The following is a 23,666-nucleotide window of genomic DNA, read 5'->3' as shown; positions in this document are numbered from 1 at the left end:
TTTAACACTCACCTCCTCGAATGTTCTAAATGATTCGGTGTAGTCGTATATGATTCGCTGGCGATAACAAACGGCGTATGGTGTCTTTTTATCAATAATTTTTGCCAATTTTGCTTCTTCAACGTTTCAAACTGTACCAAAATGGCGACGGCACCTTCCATGTAGCGTTAGTGTGATTGGTCAATTGTTTTTGTATGAGTGTTTTCATTGGCTCATTTACTTTTACTTTGACATTCCATATCCGGCGGGAGCGCACTGGCAACGTATTGCATCTTTCGTTCAAATAATCTGTTTCGAAACAAAACGGTCACGTTTCCTCATTCCAGTAACCCGGGCGAGCAGCTAAACACCCGTAAGTAATTTAGGATGGTTTCCTGATTGCAGTACATTGTTAATCGCAAATAATTAAATTCCAACACTTTCGGTCTTTTCTCTATGACGCCTTGCTGACACCGCGAGGTCACGATGGCTGACGGTGCAACAATAAACGTGATCGATAAGTTCTCCGGAGGAGAACAAGGTGGAGTAGGAGATCCCGAGAAGGATGCGGGAGCTGGTTTGACAGATGCTAAGAGGGAAGTCTTGGAGAGATGCCTCCATGCTCTCAAACATGCTAACAATGATAGTCAGACTTTGGCAGCGCTTCTTTTGGTACGTTTTGATCGTCTCTCCTTATTAAGATTTTTTTTTTCACTGGAGATATTTGTTGTAAGAAGATGACTGCTAAGCACTTAAACCGGGGAGGATCATAAAGTATCAACACCATGGATGGAAAACGTATTATCAATTCTCTCCATTCCAGATCACACGCTTGTGTCCGGCTTGCCAACTGGACAAACCCACCTTGAGGCGTATCTTTGAAGCTGTCGGTCTCAACCTTCCAGCTCGGCTATTGGTGACTGCCTCGAAGGGAAGCGGGGATCCCGGATTGCCCCCACACGAGCTCCTCTCATTGGGTGCAGCTCTATTGTCTGCCTTAAGCACAGATCCAGACGTGGCCTCTCAGCCTCAGTTCCTTGCCACCATTCCACTACTGTTGAAAATTTTAGCATGCGGCGCTAGCGACCAACAGCAGACAGCTGACGCTGGGACGCTGGGGAGATTCCAAAAACTACGAGCGAAGAGGCGAAGACACAATATCAGCATGGAAAAGGGGAAGGGTGATGATAACAGTGCAGCGACACAGAACCCAAAGTCACCCACTGGAAAACTTGATGAGGCTGTAGCGGCTGACTGCTACCAGGTCCTGACTGCCGTTTGTGCGCAACCTAGAGGTACTGAACACTTGCTGAACCGAGGTGCTGTTCCTGCTCTCTGCCAGGCTTTAGAATGGAACCAGACCTTGAGCCATAGGATGGGGCTTCCTTTGCTTGTTTGTCTCCTCTCCGGTAGAAGCAAAGCTAAAGCTTGGCAGGCCCACTCAGCCGTACTGCTTGGTCTGCTGGTCAGGATGTCCAAAGACTTTTGCAAATCCACACAGAAGAGCAGGTTGGATATGTGCTCACATCTGGTCAATATTTTACCCCCAGGAGGAGTCTCGGTTGAGAAAGAGGTGATGAGGGAAGTGGTGAGCCGAGTGTGGGGGTCACTGAGAGCCATGGTGCAGTCCAAGTTGACTCCGAGACAGATTAGGCCGGTTTTGGTACTGAGCGCTTGTCTGATTGATTTGTATGGTTGGGAGCTGGCCGGATCGCCAAAATTTTGCTGCTTACTTGTGAATCGGGCTTGCGTGGAAGTCCGGATGGGACTGGAGGAACCGCCTGGAAACGATCTGAGCCGAGAACTGCAAGACACGCTCACAGGTAGTTGCGATTTTTTTTGAAATACAGTATTTTAACTCATTCAATGCCATTCATGAATTTTTACAGGAAGTTAAAATATGCCGTAGAGCGCCATTTCCGAATGTGTTCGTTTTTTTTCATGCTTGTGTGCCGATAAAGCGTTGGCTTTGTTGCCTCTGGCAATGTTTTTTCCTTTTCCACAAGCGAGTAGCATTTCCCTTTTTTCCATGTTAGCGCTTTGTTCCAGCTTCAGCTGTTGGTAAATAATAATACATTTAATTTCTAAGCGCCTTTCAAAACTCTCAAGGTCACTTTACAATCACAGGGCAAGTTCTTTCTGTGGGTGAGCAGTGGCAGCCACACGGGCCAGCATTCATTCAACCCGGAAACTAGCTAGCTAATAGCTAGTTAATATATAGCTATCTAGACACCAAGTTAGACAGATAGCGAATAGATAGCTAGCTAGATAACCGGCTAATTAGACAGATAGCGAATAGGCAACAAATAGATAGCCAGCTAGCCAGTGAGTTAGTTTGATAGCAAATAGATAGCTAGCTAGATAACCGGCTAATTAGTCAGATAGCTAATAGGCAACAAATAGATAGCCAGTGAATTAGTTTGATAGCAAATAGATAGCTAGCTAGATAGCCAGCTAGATAGTTAGATAGCTAATAGACAGCAAATAGCTAGCTAGCTCGATAACCAGCTAGTTAGATATATAATAGACAGCAAATAGATAGCTATAAAGCGCTATATAAACCAATATTGCATTATATTTTGGACAGCCGACCTCATTTCAACCACATAAATCTCCAGACCCATATAATTTAGCAATTAACTTTTTTTTCTGATGAAAGAAGGGCGTCTAAGGTTTCTAACACTGTATTGAATGTTTATGTAGTCCTAAAATTCAATATTCTATGGGTCCTGGAATTCAAGTGACAATGACAAAAACCCTGGCACTGCAGTGGACACATGTTTGCACATGTCTGGCAGTGAATGAGTGAAGGATATTTTTGGATTGGATTTGTCTTTATTTTTTTTATATTTTACATTTCACAGCAGCAAAAGTGATGAAAGGAATGAAATGATATTTGAATATATTTTTAACTCATTCACTGCCAGACGGAGTTATATGAGCTTGAAATGAGGGTGGCTGTCCAAGATACAATGCAATACATAGATATGGGTTTATATAGCGCTTTAACAACAGCTGAAGCTGTAACAAAGCGCTAACATGTGAAAAAAAAGCCCCTTAGTGGGAGTGAAAAAACTATTCCAGAGGTCTGGCCAGTCCTTAGTCGACACCCAAGCATGAAAAACCAAAATCCGAACAAATTTGGGAATGGCGCTCTGTCCTATTTTCAATTCCCGAAAAAAAAATCGTGAATGGCTGTGAATGAGTTAATAGGCTTTTAAATCTTGATTTCAATGGTGACTTGAATTGTCACCAGTTCTTGTTTATTAGCATAAATCACGAAATAAGACCAAAAAAGCGGGAAAAACACACCTGTCGCCGACTTCATTGTCGCAATAAATTCACGCCATTGATAAATATAATGAGGCCCATCCAGCTTCTGGAGAGTAATACATAACGACAAGACTAAAATTGGATCATAAACGAGGTGACGCTGTGAAGTTTAGCATGTGTTCAAATACCGCTAACCTCCTTCTTCATCGCTGTTCAGGTTGTTATCGGATCATGGAGGCGGCCATCGAGCAGGCCTGCAACCCGCCCGTCATGCCCGCCGCTTCACCCGCTCAAAGTTCCATCTCTACGTTAAGTCTGCAGCAGAGCAGGCAGGTCTTCGGGGTTCTGGAGGAGGCCTTCTCGGCTGTCATGTACCACCTGCAGCAGGTGAGAGGATGAATTTGAAAAGCTTTTGGAGGAAGAAATGTGAGCACAGATTCACCTTTTGGATCATTAACTCATTCACTGCCATTACCCGAATTTATTCGGAATTGAAAATATGACGCGGAGCGCCGTTCGGGTGTTGTTTTTTCATGCTTGGGTGTTGATAAAGCGCTGGTTATTGGATTGGATTTGTCTTTATTAGCCTCGCAGTGGAGAAATTTTTATTATTTATTTATAACAATATTAATAATACATTTCATTAATAAGCGCCTTTCAAAACTCTCAAGGATACTTTACAGTTACATGATATTTTTTTTCTACGGGTGAGCAGCGGCAGCCACACGCGCCACTGTTCACTCAACCCGGAAGTAACATAAAGTAACAAAAATAATATGACAACACAAAGACACAGAGAGTCATTCATTCTTCAGCACTTTCGGTACCCTCTTTTTGACATGAAGCAGTTGTAGATGAAAGAGGAGAGGATCAAAGCGTCCTTTTCAGCGGTGGATCAGGTGGAATGTGCAAGTCTACTACAAGCTGCCTGGACCGATGGCCTCTGGCAATTTTTTCCCTTCCACGAGGGGGCAGCATTTGCCTTTTGTCCATGTTTGCGCTTTATTACAGCTTCAGCTATATCAATCTACGTATATGTATTGTATTTTGTACTGCCGCCCCCATTTCAAGCCCAGATAACTACAGACCCATATAACTTAGATAACTACAGACCCATATAACTTAGGAATTAACTATTTTTTTTCTGATGAAAGAATATTTATTACGCTGTATTGAATGTTTATGTAGTCCTAAAACTCACTATTGTATGGGTCCTGGAATTTGAGTGAAAATGACAAAAACCCTGGCACTGCAGTGGACACATTTTTTGCACATTGTCAGGCAGTGAATGAGTAAATGGAAAATCAGTTTTGGTAATGAGCAATAATGTTTAAATAAAAAAGTAATTCTTTTCAGACACAAAATCATGAAATAAACAAACTTGAGCAATATTACCTTTGTGTAAAATAGACTCAGGGTGTGTTTTATGTGTCTGCGTGTCACTCACCGAAATCCCGGGTCATTTCCTGTTTTCCAAGTTGGACCAGAGTCGCTATGGCGACCCTTTTATTTTCGCCACATTCCGCTGCCTGTGCTCCTGGCTGGCCGAGGAAACTTCCTGCCTCAAAGAGGAAGTGACCGCGCTGCTGCCAATTCTCATCAACTACTCACGAAGCCACCTGATGGCTGACAATTCCGAGCAGGGGCTCTCCGATTGGATGGGGAAGATGTCCGTCATCGATGACGGCGGGACCTGGACGGGCAAAGAGGCGCTTCGGTAAAGTAACAAGACCACTGACATCGAAGTGCAGCACATTGGAAATATTCAAAGCAAATATGTACATATGTTGAAGTAGACGCTAGTATAAAATATTGTGCTAAGTCTGTTCTCTTTGTCTTCACTGTAATACCGTAAAATGTCAAAATAGCACAGGATTGGGTAGTAAGGAGAAAAAATTAAAATGTTTATTTTATGTATAAAAAATGATTTGACTTGAATTAAAATTAAATATTAGAAAAATAGATTTGAGTCAAATAAATGAATGTATTTTGGTTTATTTCAATCAGTTTTGAATAGACACTCCCCTACTTACAAACATTCAAGTTACGAACAAGGGTACATATGAACATTTTTGTAGTAACATATGTAGTATTCTCCCCAGTTGTACATGTACATATCTTTTTGGAGCATGTATTTTATTAAATGTTTATTTTTCAGTACAAACCAATGCATGTTACTTATACTAGCCTTAAACATACTTATATAAACCTTAAACATACTTATATAAGCCTTGAACATATATCATATAAAATATAGCACTGAAGCAACTTATGAACAAATTTACCTTACGAATGACCCTTCGGAACTTATCTCGTTTGTAAATTGGGGAGCGTCTGTAATTCCTAAATTATATGGGTCTGGAGTTATATGACTTTGAAAGTGGGGCAGCTGTCCAAAATACAATGTAGTGCATACATATTGGCACTGAATCAACTTATGAATAAATTCACCTTACAAACGGCCTTTCGGAACGTATCTCGTTCGTAAATTGGGGAGCGTCTGTAATTCCTAAATGATATGGGTCTGGAGTTATATTAGCTTGAAATTGGGGCAGCTGTCCAAAATACAATGTAATACTGTACATACAAATTGGCACTGAATCAACTTACGAACACATTCACTTTATGAACGAATTCCCCCTATGAACGACCGTTTGGAAACGTATCTCGTTCGTCAGTTGGGGAGCATCTGTAATTCCTAAATTATATGGGTCTGGAGTTATATGAGCTTGAAATGGGGGCAGCTGTCCAAAATACAATATAATACATACAAATTGGCACTGAATCAATTTACGAACAAACTCACCTTATGAACGACCGTTTGGAACGTATCTCGTTTGTAAATTGGGGAGTGTCTGTACTTCGGCAATCTAGTTAAATCGGGCCCCTCCATTTTAGAATTTAGCCCCCTTTTTATTTCCCCAGATGCATCCCTGCTAGCGGATTACTTTCTTCTACCTCAACAATTTTTCAACCCGTCTCATGTCTTTTAGGTACCTCCTGCCAGCTCTGTGTCACCTCTCCGCTGAGGAAGGGCCCAGGAAGGTGCTCCTCACCCTTGAAACGCCGGCTTTGCTGGTGTACTATCTTTCCCATAGTTTTACTTCCTTGAAGGGTAAAAGTGGCGCGTCCGTCGTGAGGGAACCCAGTATGGAGACGGCCTGCTCGGCCCTCCTCAACTTCTCCGTCACTGAGGCTGAAAGAGTCAGGTGATTGCCGTCCTTATTCCAACATTAGCTCAACCGTCAATTAGCATGTTGATCCCGTTGACAGGCAAACTACATTACATTTGCTTCATTTTTATACATTTGTAATCTATTATTTTTTTTTAGGAAGGATCAATGCTTCCAAATTTTGGAGAAACACCTCAGCGAAGCACTTCCTGTTTTGGTGCACAAAGCTAGCCTCCTTGTCCTTGCAGCAAATTACTGCACGTTGGGTTTGATGATCGTCAGACTGAAATCAACTCCAACAGGTAATTTTGTTTGAGTAAGGCATCAAAATGGTAATACAACCGCTCCCCAGTTTACGAACAAGATATGTTCCGAGCGGTCGTTCGTAAGGTGAATTTGGTCGTAAGTTGCTTCGGTGCTATATTTTGTATGGAATGTATGTTTAAGTCAAACACTGAACGGGGAAGTCTAAATTCACACCTACTGTAGTACGACGACCTCTATTACTGAAGCTGCTGGCACGTAATTACTAAATTACGTGCCAGCAGCCATTACTTTTTGTTATGCATCACGTCCTCCTGTAGCGTCAACTGGGAATTGATTCTTCTTCATTCATATTCCCACTTTTTTTTTCAGCAACCGCTTTTTCAGTATTTTGAATTCATTTTTTTCAATATAATGGCAGCTTGAGAGATTGAACAGTCCATCCAAAAAAATGGATGTGACAATGTTAAAAAAAAAACAGTAAATCTTATACGAAAATTTGAGTAAAATTACTGTGCAGAATTAACAATATTATAGTAAACAAAATTCAAAAGGTCAACTGATAGTTAACTTTCCGATGCAATCTTCAAGTCAAGTCAGGAAACGTATTAGCTAGCTATTAGCTATCTATCTAGCTTGCTATCTATTAGCTATCTAGCTTGCTTTCTATTAGCTATATAGCTAGCTACCTAACTATTAGAGTCAGGAAACATATTAGCTATCTAGCTAGCTAGCTATCAATTAGCTGTCTAGCTACTTATAAGCTAGTTAGCTATCTTTCTGAGTTATGGGTAGAGTGAACGCTGGCGCTTGCACCTGCTGCTGCTCACCCACAAAAAAACTTATCCTGTGACTGTAAAGTGACCTGGAGAGTTTTGAAAGGCGCTTATACATTTTGAAAGGCGCTTATAAATGACATGTATTATTATTATCATTCTTATCATTATTACTATTATTCAGCTTCTCCTCCCAAGCCATTAACTCTTTGAACTCTTTCAACAGTAGCCCAAATGGAACTGTATAGTGCCACTTAGCAATTTTTTTATGATACTAGTGCAGCGTGTTCTACCGGAAACAAATTCCTTGTGTGTTCTACATACTTGGCAATAAAGATGATTCTGATTATTATTACTATTATTGTTGTTATTATTATTAATATTATTAATAAGAGGGATTTCCTCCCCGCCCACATACTCTACACAGCCAATCGTAAGCGAGCGTTATACAAAATCTAACTTACGGATCCTATCCAAACGTTTTTTCAACATACTATATCCACAAAAATGTTCGTATGTACTGTTATTGTTATTCGTAACTCAAATGTTTGCAAGTTGGGGAGCGTCTGGAGTGCTACTACCATTTTCAGTTCTGATTTGCGCATCACACAATAAATAAATAAACAAATTAAAAAAAAAAATGTCTTACATTCTTCTTTCCAGGTTTGGGTGAAGTCAACAATCAAAGGCGCTTCTTTTCCACGGCTCTCCGCTTTCTCCACAGCGCTTTGGACGCTGAGCTCAGCCCAGGCCCGGTTAAAGTGAGCTCCGGCTGGGAGGACAGCTGGGCGGAGGTCGCTGAACTCTGGAGGTTAGCTCTGCAGGCTCTCGGGGGCTGTTTCCGCTCTCAGTCCTGGTTGACAGAGATGGCCAGAGAGGAAGGATGGTTGGGGAACACGCTCGGGATTCTGGGCTGTTGTAGCGCACTACCGGACCAGCACACGAAAGAGGCGCTGGAGGAGGCTCTCTGTGCCTTGGCTCACCAGTGCCCACTCTGCAAACAAGACATTATGGTTGCCGTTAAGAAGAAGGATGATACGGGAGCTTTAAGCAGCATGAGGAATCTTAAGAAGATGATTGGAGTGAAATGACTGAATAAGTGAGTGACGCTTATGGAATGAAATAAGGGAAATCCTGAAGCCAATGAGCACCAACTGCATTTATCATACTTTAATTGGAAATCATTTTCAAATGGTAACAGAATTTAGTAAACATTTTTTTACGGTTGAACAATATTTCTTCTTTCCTGCCTTTCACATTATGTATTTGATTCGCTTCAGAGAAACGGAGTAGTTCCCCATTTTGACCACAAGGTGGCATTGTGACACTTATAGACTTGTCCTTTCTCGGATTTAACTCTTAAATTAATTTGAAGACGTCAGAAATCGCTTTTTAAAAATATTAGTGTATTTAGAGATAATGATAAAAATAATACATTTAATTTATACGCGTCTTTCAAAACTCTCAAGGACACTTTACAGTCACAGGATAGGCACAATTTTAGAAATAGATCGCACTGTGATACAGCAATTTAGCCAAGTACACAATTACAATTCGGAATACAAGAGCCTTGATTGTTAAAATTCAAAAACTGAGCAAGCGCGTATGTTTAAATGTACAATTTCTGATACACTGTTAGTATTTCATTTCATTTGATCGTGGAAGCCGTCCCCATAATGTCCGGTAATTTCTATTAAAAAAAAATCATTAAAAAAAGGGATAGCATGACATATTAGTGCTTTGTTACAGCTTCAGCTGTTGTTAAAGCACTAAGTAAATATTAATATTATATTGTATTATTTAAAAATGGTCCAAATGGTCTTTAAAACAACAACATAATAATAATAATACATATTAAATAATAAATACATACCTTCCAAAGCCCTCAATGACTTTACAATAATAATAATAATAATAATACATTCCATTTTCAAGCGCCTTTCAAAACTCTCACGGACACTTTAGAGTCACAGGATAAGTGCAATCTATTAAATACATAGCTATATAGGTGGCTTGCTATCTAGCTATCTGTCTATTAACTGGCTATTAGCTAGCTAGCGTTTCTCTCTATTTGAGTTATTCCAGGTTGTTGGCTATCTATTAGCTATCTACTAGCTGGCTGGCTAGCTTTCTGTCTATTGACTTCCGGGTTGAGTGAACGCTGGCGCGTTTGGCTGCCGCTGCTCACCCACGGAAAAACTTCAACCTGTGACTGTAAAGTGACCTTGAGAGTTTTGAAAGGCGCTTATAAATGAAATGCATTATTAATATTAATAAAAAACAAGGACATAAATGAAACCATATATAACATTATTAATAAAAAAAGCATTATGATTCAATTGAAATGTATGAAACAGACAATTGAAATATTAACTTAATTGAATACACGTTAAAATAAACAAAAGAGCAAATCTATAAGTGAAATACAGTAAAGTCTCGTTATATCGATATTCAAGGGAGTCCGAAAAAATATCGATATAACCGGGACTAACGATATATCCGACCCTGTTTGCATGTAATTTTCTCCGTGCGTGCATAGAAATAGTATCGATATAACCGGGACTATCGATATATTCGATATCGATATAACGAGACTTTACTGTATAACTGCTCTGTTCAAGCAGTAAATCTCTGGCTAGCCACAAGAGGGTGCCAGTGTTTACTAGGGGGGGGGGCTGTCAAACACGAAAAAGAACCCCCTTGCTCTCAAAATAAATAAATTACACGTTTAAAAAAAGTTTACATCTATCCCCCCCTCCCCCTTTACCTCACACCTCCCGCCCTCTTTTCTTTTCAAACGTGCCCTCCTACTCCCTCTTCTGTCCTCGCTCATAGAAAACTCCTGCATGGCGTGACACACTAACTCACTTCTCTCTCACCTCTTCACCCAACATCATTGCTGCCCCCACACCCCATATTATTTTTTTTTATTTTAAATGAATTTAAACCCTTAAGCTACATTTTTTTGGATCAGGCGAAATCATGCTGTGGAAAGCTCGGAATAAAACTGATGGCATGCAGGTACAGTATATCGTTATTTTGTAGAGTTAGTTTCATACCTGTCAACCTTGGCTAATAGCTGTCATTATAAATGATTGTAATTCCTGTATAAAAGCTGTAGTACGCCGTACATCATTTGAAATTATTAAAAAAAAACGCTAATACAAGCAAAAATTGCAGACGTCTTACCGCGCATGCGCACGTTATTTTCATCAATCCGACCATACGCATCGATAAAAATATATATATATAGTAGCGATCGGCGGCATTATTGTCGTTAGCTACATGCAGTTGAGACGAACTGGATTTGAGCCAAAAGGGTCTTTGTAAAACCGGTTCATGTATGTATTGTATTGTTTTCCCCCTGTATAAAAGTTGTATTACGCCGTACATTATTTTAAACCACGTATAAAATGACAGGTATGTAATAAATAAGTTTTGTTAGGCTATGCTAAAAGTCTTAAAACTCGGTTGGTGTGGGGGGGGGGGGCGGTGCTGAACACTCGAATTAAAAGTGAAAGTTTCAATCGATTAGAATTAAACACACCAAAATAAAAGATCAAAGTGGGGAAAAAAAAGAAGCAATTTCGCCTTTAAATGAATCGCGTTAAATGGCACGTTCATGTATTTTTTTTTTCAAGCAATTGTACTAATTGACTGAATATATCTCTTTAAGAGAAGTGGACCACTTTCGACCCCTCCCCCTTATTCTTGCAGCTGCACCAAACCTATAAGTAGTGGCTTCATGGAGAGCATCCACGCCTCCGTTTATATGTGAGTGGGGGTGTTTATTAAAAGACGACGAGGCTTGAAGAAAGTGTAAATAACAAATCGGGTTCATTCATGGATCCGATTTGCAACCAAGCCGGATTACATGGTGGAGTTTTTTCCTAATCTTTTGGAAGGTTGATTGTTATTATTATTTTTATTATTATTATTATTATTATTATTGACATTGGGGGTGTTCAAAGTGGGTCCAGATGTTGATCCACACTTATTCGGCTATGGTGAGTTTTTTTTAATTGATTTGTAATCTTGTGATATTAGAAAGAATATGATTTATGAGAGTTAATACACGACTTGATTGTTTTATTATTTGCATATGTATAGTGACTGATTTGAGTCTTTTTTTAACTTGTTTTTGATTATAAGTGACTTTCCACTTGCAGCTTTTTACGCACTGATTTTAGGGAATGACAAATATGAAAAGTGGATTGTTTCACATGAACAATGATAAAACGGAGTGTTGGGGGGGGGGCATTTGAATTTTCACTCGAGTTAAAGTGCTGCAAAGCATTTCTGTGTCAAATAATGGAGTCAACATTGATCCGGGTGACCCAGCTCTGGGAGAATAAAAAAAAATCCAATTGTGTCAGGATATGTGTGAGCCTAAATGTAGGCTAAATGGATTCAACAACTTTTTTTTTTGGACAGACAACGATTTCGAGAATATTTGCGTCAAATCTAAAGATGCGCAATTTGGGGAGAAAGTGGTCATCGCATGTGTGTTTTTTTTTTTTTTTTTTTTTTTTTTTTGCATCGCTTAGTTTATGGTGGCTGCGACCTTTGTGACACATGCCAAGGGGGGATTCTGCCAGCGCGCATTAAATCAAAAATATTTTGTCTTATATGGTCGGCTATTAAAGATAGCTGCAGCCACATTAGTTTGATGTGGAATCTAATCTGCATTTTAGATATATATCTTTATTTTTTTATCATAGCTATTTGTCATATATTTTTTTGCTTGTACTTAAACACCAAAGACTATATAGGGAAAGTCTTTAAAACTGCACAACTGTTCATGTTTTTTGATGTTTATTATTTTGCTTTATGTTATTATGTAAAGCGCTTTGTTACAGCTGTTATAAAAGCACTATGTAATTTAAGATGTATTGTATTAATAATAATAATAATAATACATTTAGTTTCTAAGCGCCTTTCAAAACTCTCAAGGATATTTTACAGTCACGGGATTTTTTTTTTTTTGTGCGGGTGAGCAGCGGCAGTCAATGAATGACTTTTTTTTAGTCGAACAAAGTGTAAACGTGTATGGTTTGTGTGTGTGTGTGTGTGTGTGTGTGTGTGTGTGTGTGTGTGTGTGTGTGTGTGTGTGTGTGTGTGTGTGTGTGTGTGTGTGTGTGTGTGTGTGTGTGTGTGTGTGTGTGTAGGAGCGCGCAGACGGACTAAGCAGCTCCTCGCCGAGCGGGCGCCTCTCCCAGTTGTCCTCCCTCAACCAGGCCGCCTACTCGACGGCTCCCCCGCTATGCCACACACCGGCTTCCGACTTCCAACCACCGTATTTCCCTCCCCCGTACCCGCAATCGTCCCTGTCATACTCCCAGAGCCAGGACTCAGCCTACTCCCACCTGTCGGACCCTTACCCTTCCATTAACTCCATCCATCAGCATCAGCAAGCCGCGTGGCACTCCCAGAGGTCGCGCTCCGACGATGGGGGGCTTCTGTCGCAAACGCACCGGGCTCTCGGGCTTGACCCCCGGAGGGAGTATGCGGCTGTCCCCCGTCTCCTCCACGGTCTCGGGGAAGGGGCCGCCGCTCTCGGGGAAGGACCCCTCGGGATGCACATTGGACATCACGGCCTGGATGAGCTTCAGGTGATCTTTTTTTTATGGCTTGGTCACCCCCCCTTTCCCAAATCATCCTCCATTTTTGAAATGGTGGTCCTGTGAAAAAAACGGCAAAGTTTACGTTTTTTTTTTTTTTTTTGTTAAGTTCATGTAAATTTTCTATCAGGCAATAAACGCGGCCCTCTATATATTTTAGATTATCAAATCTCAATGTAGCTAATGTGTTTTTCTAATTGACATTTTAAAATGATGTTACTGTGCAAGCAATATTTATAGATGACCAAAAAAACTGTCCAACGTCACAACTGGTGGAAAAAAAAGCTAAAGCAATTCGGGAATAAATAGTCACATTTATCAACATCTAAATAATTTTAACATCGTACGATTTTTACTCCCCCCAAAATGCATTCCGGTTAACCGGGATATGCATTTTAAGTTAAAATGACCCCCCCAAAAAAGTTGCCTACTTATTTTTAACGCATTTTCGCATCACTTTGTAAAATTTACATGAAAAAAATATATACTTCAAGAAAACAGTTTTTTTAAAGTGATTAATCGCAAATAAATTAGACAACAACAATTTTAGAACACATTTCATCACAAAAAAAGGCGTTTGTTTAATTTCGAGTGCTCATTTTCTGACATTGTGTACTGCCATATTTCCCGAAACGATTAAAAAGTATATGAATTACATTATTTTTTTTAATTAAAAAAACATTTTAATAACTTGATTTGTAAAGCAGTTACTATACAAATCACTGTATCCGCGTCTTTCTGTTACGCGTGGCGTGTATATATATATATGACATCCTAAGTCTCACTTTGCACCCCCTTTTTTTACCCAACCCAGAATAATAGTTTGTAAGCAGTCACCCCCCACCCCCACTCCTGCGCAGCAGGTGCAGCTGCAGACGCAGTTTGTTTCCCTGCGTGCCGCACAAACACACCGCGACCAATTGATGTGCACGCTCATTATTATTAAAAAAAGAAGCGACGTCGCGTAGGCGAGCCAAAAGTAAAAAAAAAACAGTCGAATCGGGCATGTCGCTGCTAAACGGGGGCCTTTCCTCGACAAGCGTCTTTATTTGATTAATGGATGATGATATCCTGCACCTTTTGAAATCCGACTGTGAATTGAGTACAAAGGGAAGCTCGCCTTGTGTCCTTTTATCGCTTGCGTGAATGAATGGAGCGAACGCCTTTAAGGGATTCGATTAACCGACGAATAGTTGTATAAAGAAAATTATGGCGACATAATTGCATTTAGAAAATTTCCGTACAAATCAAATCTCAACAAACAGTGTGGAACAAGAAAATAATATTTTTTACACTCGTTTATATTTGCTGAATGCTTTAATCATGTCGACCAATGCTTATATTAGCCTATACAGTATGTGAATGACAAACATGAAATGCAGTATTTTTTTTTACTAAATTGATACGGATACCTGCCTTTTTAGAAAATATTTTGAACAAAAACAACTTACAGTAAAATAACTTCCATTAATTACTTACTATAGTGAGGTTCTTTAAATATAAACACTCACATTAGTGGCGTGAGTTTGTGTTACTTCCGGGTTGAGTGAACTCTGGCGCGAATGGCTGCCGTTGCTCACCCGTTGAAAAAAAGTTCTTATCCCGTGACTGTAAAGTGTCTTTGAAAGTTTTGAAAGGCGCTTAGAAATAAAATGTATTATTATTATTTAAAGCACCAATTCAAATGACCTGCGTGAATCTATAAAAAAAATGTGTATATAATAAATGTGTAATAAAACACGTGCAACACTTTCAGATATTACTTAGCAACCATTCTTCAATTTGGAACCAAATCTTATCCAAAGAACATAAATTGCACACTGAATGAGAACTAAATATTTTTATATGAATCCTAATCTACTATCTAAATAATAATAATAAATTTTATTCATAAGCGCCTTTCGAAACTCTCAAGACCTCCCTGCTGTCCTAAACATCATCTTTTCTGAAGAACCAGCACCGTAAAGAACCCTTGAGGTGAAAAATGGTTGTATATGGTAGAGTGCAACACAAATGGGAAAGCAATATAGAACCTCTGAAGCATCTTTAATTTTGAGAGTGTGCATTACCTGCCTTTTAAGGAGAAAAACGAGGTGTGTGTGTGTGTGTGTGTGTGTGTGTGTGTGTGTGTGTGTGTGTGTGTGTGTGTGTGTGTGTGTGTGTGTGTGTGTGTGTGTGTGTGTGTGTGTGTGCGTGTAAGCTATAAGGCCAGTGGATAAATGATAGTGACTGTCTGTCTGACACAGGGAATGGAGGAAGGATCAGCCTTGGGCATTCTGGACCACTCTGTCATTAAAAAAGGTAAGCTTCGACTGTGTGTGTCTATGTGTGTCTGTGTGTGCGTGTGTTTATGTGAAGAGAAAGGGTTAGCGCGTGTGTCCAAAGTGTGCACCTATATAATTGTGCTATACAAGCTGAAGGGGTTTTTGTGTTTAGTAATGGCGTTCCGACACCAGTCCAACACACACACAGAAACACACACACACAGACACACAAACTATAAATAATTCTGTTTTGCTATTTCATTTGAAGTCAAGAAGTCCTCTAATACTCAGCTGCAGACTTTCACCCCAAAGGCACACATTCTTAATGAACTGTTCATGGTCATATGAGTGTGAGAGAGAGAGAGAGAGAGAGAGAGAGAGAGAGAGAGAGAGAGAGAGAGAGAGAGAGAGAGAGAGAGAGAGAGAGAGAGAGAGAGAGAGAGAGAGAGAGAGAGAGAGAGAGAGAGAGAGAGAGAGAGAGAGAGAGAGAGAAAGAGGGATTAAAGTGAGAAAAAAAGAATTGGGCCAAGGAGAAAAAAAAAGATCCGATAAAAGCAGCGTTGTGGGGACATTTGCAGTGCCGGTGTGTGTGTGTGTGTGTGTGTGTGTGTGTGTGTGTGTGTGTGTGTGCTAATATTATAGATATTGAGTGGCAGTTTTTTTGTGTGTGACCTTTTCACAAGACACAGGGGCACAGTTAGAAAACTCAAGTAGTATTAAAAGATGGTGGAGTCCGGATGCAAGTGTAGGAGAGAGGGGGTGTGTGTGCAGAGGAGTGTGGAGAATGATGGAGAATATAATACAGGTAACATTCGACTTACGACCGAGTTCCATTCGGACCAAGTGGTCGTAAGTATAAACGGTCGTAAGTTGAAATCAATTCAACATGTTGAATAGACTCGGAGGCTAAATGACTCGCAACGCCCCCCCCCCATGCCATCACTCTCGATTGCTGTGCGAGAGTGAGATGCTGGCTGGCCAAAATTGTTGTATGCGTTGCCGGCCTGCTAGCGTTACGGTGCAAGGCGTAGAATTAAAAATGTAAAAAATAGGGTCTGGAGGTCGTGGTCGTAAGTACGGGTGGTCATAAGTCGTAAGTAGGATGTTACCTGTATGGGACACTTGTGTGAACACTATGCTGGTTTGTCGAACACTTCAACAGGTTTGCAGGCTATGACAAAATCGGGGTTTTGAACAGTTTTGAGTGAAGTGTAGGAAACGAGACATATCTAAACAGAATGACATAAAGCCCAATGAAGTGGTACGGAAAATTAATCGATCGATTTAAGAATCAATCAGTTGTCGATGAATTGTGGATAAACAGACAAACAGTGGAAATAAAATACCTCTTTTCTTCTTTGTTTTTGTTTGGGCCTTCCAGTTCCTGTCCCATCCAAGCTGAACGGTTCATCACTATCCGCCTTGTCCCTCGGTAAGGACGGCCTGGGCATGGGGGCCGTATCCAACCCGGCAGAGGTTTTCTGCTCGGTGCCGGGTCGCCTGTCGCTACTCAGCTCCACCTCAAAGTACAAGGTCACCGTGGGAGAGGTTCAGCGGCGGCTCTCGCCGCCCGAGTGCCTCAACGCTTCTTTGCTGGGCGGAGTCCTCCGCAGGTAAGAGGAAAAAAGTACCTTCTTCAAGAGGTAGAAAGGGGGGGGGGGAATCACATTGTGTTTTGCTAATAAGCTCGCTAGCATCAGCTTTGGATAACATCGTAAAAAACTGATAAACGAGCCACAAATAAAAAAATACAAATGCACAGACCTTAGTTGCGAGTTGTTTGATTATCTGGATAATGTTTGATAGCTAGATAGCTAGCATGATAGCTAGCTAGCTATAAAATGGTAAAGATAGACATAGATTGAGCGACAGATAGATATGGCAATAGAGCGATAGATCGATAGAGAGAGAGAGATCGACATCGATAGAGCGAGAGATAGAGTGATTGATCGATAAATAGAGATAGAAAGAGCTTGAGCGATAGACAGATAGAGCGATATATCAATAAATAGGTAGATAGAAAAAGATAGAGATAGACATAGATAGAGCGAGAGACAGAGCGATAGAGGTAGAAAGAGCTAGAGAGAGATAAGCAGATAGAGCGAGAGATTGAGAGATAGAGCGATAGAGCGATCCATCGAGAGAGATAGAAAAAGAGAGTGACATAGATACAGCAAGAGATAGATAGAGCGATAGATCGATAGAGAGAGATACAGAGAGCGAGAGATAGGTAGCGCAATTGAGGTAGAAAGAGCTCGAGAGAGATAGACAGGTAGTGCAAGAGATCGAGAGATAGTGATGGAGCGATAGATCGATATAGAGAGGTCGACATAGATAGAGCGAGAGATGGATAGAGCGATAGATCAATAGAGAGAGAGTGATAGAGTGAGAGATAGAGCAACAGATAGAGCGATAGAGCCATTGATTGATAGAGATACAAAGAGCTCGAGAGGGATAGACAGATAGAGCGAGACAGATAGAGCGATTGATTGATTGAGATCGATAGATATAGAAAAGATAGTGACTTAGAGCAAGAGATAGATAGAGCGATCGAGCTATAGATTGATAGAGAATGATAGACATAGATAGAGCGAGAGATAGATAGAGTGATAGAGCGATTGATCAATAGAGGTAGAAAGAGCTAGAGAGAGACAGAGCGAGAAATCGAGAGAGTGATAGAGCGATAGATCGATTGATCGGTAGACCTGGTTGTCATTGAATTGTGTTAGATAGCCTGTTTTTCCACACCATTAATTACGGGGTTTACATCATTCTTTACTTTTTCAGATATCTGTACTTTGAGTATTCATTATTTATCATCAAGTTCTATACTTTCAATCACTACACATTTAAATAACCACGTCCTTTCCACGTCTTATTTTGAATGACAACGTGGCGTTTTACTCCTGTGAAGCAATGATAGAGTGATTCAAATTATGACAACAAAGGCACTTTGTATTGATACTGAGCTCAAAACAGCCTCAATGACCAAGTTGACTTAGGGCCATGGAACTGATACACATCCAAAAAATACAAAATGGAAAATACCAATGGAGGAATGGAAAATGCAAATGGAGGATTTAAGAGCGCGTGTTAGTCTCGGTCCCAATCCGAACCTCTCTGTGGTGATGTTTTCCGAAGAAAAAGTGCCTATACAAAGCAACTGTGAGGTCAGAGCTTGCGGACCCAAAATGGGTCATGGGACTAAATCACAAGAGCGGGCAACGTTTTAATGAAGCCCAGCCTCGGGCCAAGAGAGAGAAAACTCATGGATGGGGCTCATTAAAGGATCAAAAGGAAAGTAAGTTTCTTTCTCCTCGATGGAAAGAGAGAGGCGACCTCCTGCTTAGTGATAATTTTTCGCTTTCTGTCATGTCAAAAAATGTGCTTATATAAAAATCAACAGACCTGTAAAGGGGAATATAAAGGAGCAAAAACAAGGCAAGGAAATAGTGTGTTGACGGATCAGAGGAGGATTTTAGTGGGACACACACACACACACACACACACACACACACACACACACACACACACACACACACACACACACACACACACGCAAAGATTGGACCATCTACTAAAAAACTGCTCGCTGTCTCTACCTCCCCTCAGGGCAAAGTCCAAGAATGGTGGCCGCTGTCTGCGAGAGCGTCTGGAGAAGATTGGCCTCAACCTGCCCGCCGGGCGACGCAAGGCAGCTAACGTAACTCTGCTAACATCTCTGGTGGAGGGTGCGACACACACACACACACACACACACACACACACACACACACACACACACACACACACACACACACACACACTAACCTTCCCATACTCTTAACTGGTAGAGACATGCAGAAAGCTGTTCAAATAAGCTAATATGCATATTTATAATAATAATAATAATAATAATAATACAATACATTTAATTAAAAAGCGCCTTTCAAAACTCTCAAGATCACTTTACAGTCACAGGATAGTAGTTTTTCTGTAGGTGAGCAGCAGCGGCCACACGCGCCACCGTTCACTCAACCCGAAAGTAACTCAGTTAGAAAGCGAGCTATCTAGCTAATAGATATCTAATAGATAGCTATCTAGATAGATAGCCAGCTAGATAGCTACATAGCTAATAGATAGCTGGTGAGATAGCCAGCCAGCCAGCTAGATAGCTAATACCGGGTACAGTGAACGCTGGCGCGAATGGCTACCGCTGCTCACCCACACAAAAAAGTTATGTGACTGTAAAGTGTCCTTGAGAGTTTTGAAAGGCGCTTATGAATGAAATGTATTATTATAATAATAGATACCAAATAAATAGCTAACTAGATAGCTAGCCAGCCAGCTAGATAGCCAGCTAAATAGCTGGATAGAGACAAATAAAAATAAGAGGAAAAAAGAAATAAGAGTAAAATGAAGAGAAAATTAAAAAAAAGCTAAATGGGATGAAATAAAGTTGAGCAAAAAAAAGAGCGAAAAAAAAAATAAAAATGAAAAAAATATAACTCTTATTAGCATTATGCTAGCGGACTGCAGTAACACTGGAGTTATGTAAGCTAGGCATGGGTGGCATACACACACGTCAAAGGTGTGGTATAACAAAAAAAAAATCCCAAAAAATAGTGAACTGTGTAAATAGTGCAATTGAGAAAATGGTTACACAAGACTTCCCCTGACCTAAGCTGACAAAGCAGCAGATTGTGCATCATTTTTAAGGCTTTCATGGCTACTAAATAGGAAACCCGCACATGTCACAATAACATGACTGTTTTCCAGCATGCAAAATGTAAAATCCTCTATGAGACTCACACTGACTCTATTTTCTTCATCATCCTCCTCCTCCACCGCCTTCTTGCAGGCGAGGCCGTCCATCTGGCGAGGGATTTCGGATACGTGTGCGAGACCGAGTTCCCCGCCAGAGCCGCCGCCGAGTATCTGTGCAGGCAGAGCGAGCCGGACCAGCTACCCACACGACGCACTATGCTCCTCGCCACCAAGTGAGTTTCGGGTTTTCCGTATTTGAGTCAATGGGTGACATTTGACATGGGGCACACCTGCACTACGAGTCCATTAGAGCGAGATAGTTCATGAGGTACACAGAATAAATATATGATGAATAATTTGTCAAAATACAAATACTACATACATGAGGATTGACCAACAGGATCCATCTGTGAAAATTACAATACAATACATACAACCCATATTGATTTATATAGCACTTTAACAATAGCTGAATCTGTAACAAAGCGCTATTATCATATACAGGAAATAAAGCAGTCACAAAGATAGTAAAAAGCACCAGGGAGTAAACCTAATATCAAGTCTGAATCATGCCGAGTCAAATACAGTGCTACCACAGCTCACAAACTTAATTGGTTCCCAGAAAGTTTGTGTAAGGCGAAACGTTTGTCTGCCGAATATTTATTTCCCATAAGAAACCATTGAAAAGGAGAATAATCCGTTCCCAGTTCCCCATAAAACATAATTTTATAATAAATAAGACTTAAAAACACACAAAATATACCTTATTTTACGTATAGTAAATGTGCTATTGTATTGTAATTAAAGACAAACTAAATTGGCTGCCGTGCCTAGTATGCAAATTTGTTTGGCAAATCTGATTAGCAGCCAATCAGAAGCCTGTTTCGTGCTTCGGACTATACCGTGACTATAAAGTGTACTTGAGAGTTTTGAAAGGCGCTTAGAAAGAGGAGTCCATGTGGCTTTTAGCAGACAACGCAAACAATGCATTGTGCACCATGACGACAAACGACAACTGGAGCAAAATCTTCTGCAAGGGATATTTACCATAAATTAAGCAAGGGAGCATTTGTGGTAGGTACTTCCTTGATTTAAAAAAATCCTTTATACTTCGCAACAATGTTTTTTTATTGCGATTAGTCGTCTTATTGTGTTTCAAGTTGTGAAAAGTGGGGCAGGCAACTTGATGGCCGGGCAGGGAACTTTTCAAAGTTGTCTGCCCTGGTGTCCATTAACTTTTTGTCATGAGTTTCAGACACTGGTAAAGCGCATTACAGTAATCGGGCCGAGATGTGACAAAGGCATGAATTATTCACAAAAATACATAAGTAATAAACGCATTGCTGTCTGTCACATGGTCATGACAGGTTAACCTGATGTTGTGTCCCATGGGTGTAAGCTTCCAACAAAAATATGTCTAAATAAAGCTATGACAAACCTCTTACCTCATTTTTCCTTCCTTAAAGGGAGATCTGCAAGGAGTTTGTAGACCTCATGTCCCAAGATCGTTCTCCGCTCGGAGGCAGCAGACCCACCCCCTGCCTGGAGCCAAGCCTCCAGGGGAACCTCACCCACTTCAGTCTGCTGACTCACGGCTTCGGGACCCCCGCCATCTGCGCCGCGCTCTCCGCTTTCCAGAGTTACCTGATGGAGGCCATCAAAATGCTGGACAAAGGAGACGGTGGAGGGAAAGGGCACCATGAAAAGGAGATGAAGCATCGGAAATAGATGGTGAAGTGGCAAAAAAAAAGAGGCCTAAACTCTTCTGTGTTGCAACCTTTGGGACAAATACAGACCAGGCTTGACTTTCAGGCATAAGGAGGTTGACTGTAATGTACAATAATATTTGTCCATCAACTTAATTTTAAATGGACCTCTTCTAGACGCATCCACACCCGGATGCACTCCTACATATGGCAGTATTGTTTAATTTCGCACCAATCTTTTTTTTTTTTCATGTGGAAACAGATTTTTACAACATTTTGGACTCATGCCGGACGTGTCGTACACAAGCCATATCTGAGGCAACAACCTGCTCTTTTGCTGACACATTTTGTTTTCTTCGCTTGGGTTTGTAGTTCGTAGCAAGGTGCTGACGGGGAAATGGCATCGCATGTTTGGTCTTCAGTGGACGGAGAAGGTTGAAGATGCAGCTAGCTGGAGGCGTGGCTTCTGCGTGTCGTGTACATAAGTGAAGCAAAGAGCAGAATCATTTTGTACTTTGTGTGTATGTTCATGATTATTACTGTTATTACTGTTACTATTGTATTACAACATAAATGTAATATATTATTAAAAAAATAAGAATGGATCTGTTTTATGGATGTTTGTAAAACTCCCATGCCCTGCAGTCCATAAAACACTTTACAGGTGTAAAGGTCGCTAATGATACCTGCTATCCTTATACCACAGAAGAAATCTGTGCAAGGTGGTGGGTGGCGATGGACCCTAAAAATGGAGACAGGAGGGTGTATTTGACAAACTGTATGAAACAAAGTTTGCAGGAACAAAATTTAAAAGAGTCATCAGAACAAAAAGGTCCAAAGTATTAAACAAAACCATGACAAGACAAAACAAACCTGACAGGGTGGAACAATCAATGACCCAACACTGAATAGTAATGCTGGGAGTCCTTTTAACTGCCACTGATTACCACGACCAACACCTGTGCAGCTGCAGGCGGGGCCAGACAGTGCCACCTGCTGGCCGCAAACCAAAACGTGACAAAAATCAATATTCACATTTTCAAACATAACATCATTCCTTGATAATAATAATAATACATTTCATTTATAAGCGCCTTTCAAAATTCTCAAGGACACTTTACAGTCACATGAGATTTTTTCTGCGGGTGAGCAGCGGCAGCCACACGCGCCGGCGTTCACTCAACCCGGAAGTTCACAATGTCCCACCAATGCTGAGCTATCTGAGCTAAGTTCTGTTAAAAAAAACTTCAAAAAAATCATGACTATGGTAAAATTAAGGGGCCCTAAAATAGACTCATGGGGGGCTCCGCTCCATCTGAAGCCTTGAACACAATGACAGGATGAGTGCATGACTCCAAATGTCCAATAAGCCTGCCCTTCAAACCATCTGTTTGTGTGTCACTGACTTCCCATGGACCACCTCTCCTGGTCCACCAAACGCTATTTCGGCTTTCCAGGGGCCGCACACATCCTCTCAAATACCTGTCTTATCTCTCTCACTCTCCTCCCATCTCATTACTGCTCCTCTCAGTATCCTAACCTCCACTCTCCTCCTCCTCCATCACCCACTCTGCCACCCCCCCCCCCCCTTATCTGACACTCAGCAGGGCCGCTCTACATCTCAGTGTGTGTGCCTGCAGGCAAACATATGCTGCTTTTCCCGTCAAGTAGATTCCGGTGTGTTTGAGAGAGAAGAGGGATTGTTTAATGTTTATTAATCACCTGTCTGTGGAACAAGGTGGCGGGACAGCAACGGACTCGCACACACACATTCAGACACACACACACACACACACACACACACACACACACACAAACACGCACACAGGTTCTGGGTTTTACATTTACAGCAACACAAAGTGTG

General features: G+C 40.9%; 2 protein-coding genes across 4 annotated transcripts; both read left to right on the top strand.

Annotated features, from left to right (window-relative positions):
* Positions 1–228: 228 nt before the first annotated feature.
* Positions 229–8,700, top strand: ncdn (neurochondrin). 2 transcript variants are annotated; one of them, XM_089023334.1, is made up of 8 exons: positions 229–352; positions 460–651; positions 803–1,802; positions 3,470–3,639; positions 4,731–4,969; positions 6,246–6,461; positions 6,585–6,727; positions 8,129–8,700. In XM_089023334.1, the coding sequence occupies exons 2-8, from the start codon at positions 466–468 to the stop codon at positions 8,554–8,556; spliced, it is 2,382 nt and encodes a 793-aa protein (XP_088879460.1). In that variant the 5' UTR covers positions 229–352; positions 460–465; the 3' UTR covers positions 8,557–8,700. The 2 variants fall into 2 exon arrangements, with proteins under 2 accessions (XP_088879460.1, XP_088879458.1); XM_089023332.1 differs by having other exon boundaries at positions 232–352; positions 426–651.
* A 1,664-nt stretch (positions 8,701–10,364) lies between these two features.
* tfap2e (transcription factor AP-2 epsilon) lies at positions 10,365–22,407 on the top strand. Of its 2 annotated transcripts, none has more exons than XM_089023594.1 (7): positions 10,365–10,486; positions 12,634–13,077; positions 15,333–15,387; positions 16,732–16,963; positions 18,963–19,081; positions 20,191–20,329; positions 21,563–22,407. In XM_089023594.1, the coding sequence occupies exons 1-7, from the start codon at positions 10,448–10,450 to the stop codon at positions 21,822–21,824; spliced, it is 1,290 nt and encodes a 429-aa protein (XP_088879720.1). In that variant the 5' UTR covers positions 10,365–10,447; the 3' UTR covers positions 21,825–22,407. The 2 variants fall into 2 exon arrangements, with proteins under 2 accessions (XP_088879720.1, XP_088879721.1); XM_089023595.1 differs by lacking the exon at positions 10,365–10,486 and adding an exon at positions 11,224–11,472.
* The last annotated feature ends 1,259 nt before the right edge of the window (positions 22,408–23,666 follow it).

The sequence above is a fragment of the Hippocampus bargibanti genome, linkage group LG20 (assembly GCF_051943395.1).
Source record: "Hippocampus bargibanti isolate YZ-2025 linkage group LG20, ASM5194339v1, whole genome shotgun sequence".
Lineage (NCBI taxonomy): Eukaryota > Metazoa > Chordata > Actinopteri > Syngnathiformes > Syngnathidae > Hippocampus > Hippocampus bargibanti.
The sequence above is the reverse complement of the archived record's forward strand: the minus strand, read 5'-3'. Positions and strand labels throughout refer to the sequence as shown.

Bases quoted from the DNA above. Each gene is read 5' to 3' on its own strand.
- tfap2e (XM_089023594.1), top strand. From the start codon at position 10,448: ATGCTGTGGAAAGCTCGGAATAAAACTGATGGCATGCAG. The intron at 15,388-16,731 runs GTAAGCTTCGAC...TGGGCCTTCCAG, and splicing joins CCACTCTGTCATTAAAAAAG to TTCCTGTCCCATCCAAGCTG. The intron at 20,330-21,562 runs GTGAGTTTCGGG...CCTTCCTTAAAG, and splicing joins ACTATGCTCCTCGCCACCAA to GGAGATCTGCAAGGAGTTTG.
- ncdn (XM_089023334.1), top strand. From the start codon at position 466: ATGGCTGACGGTGCAACAATAAACGTGATCGATAAGTTCTCCGGAGGA. The intron at 1,803-3,469 runs GTAGTTGCGATT...ATCGCTGTTCAG, and splicing joins ACTGCAAGACACGCTCACAG to GTTGTTATCGGATCATGGAG. The intron at 6,728-8,128 runs GTAATTTTGTTT...TCTTCTTTCCAG, and splicing joins ACTGAAATCAACTCCAACAG to GTTTGGGTGAAGTCAACAAT.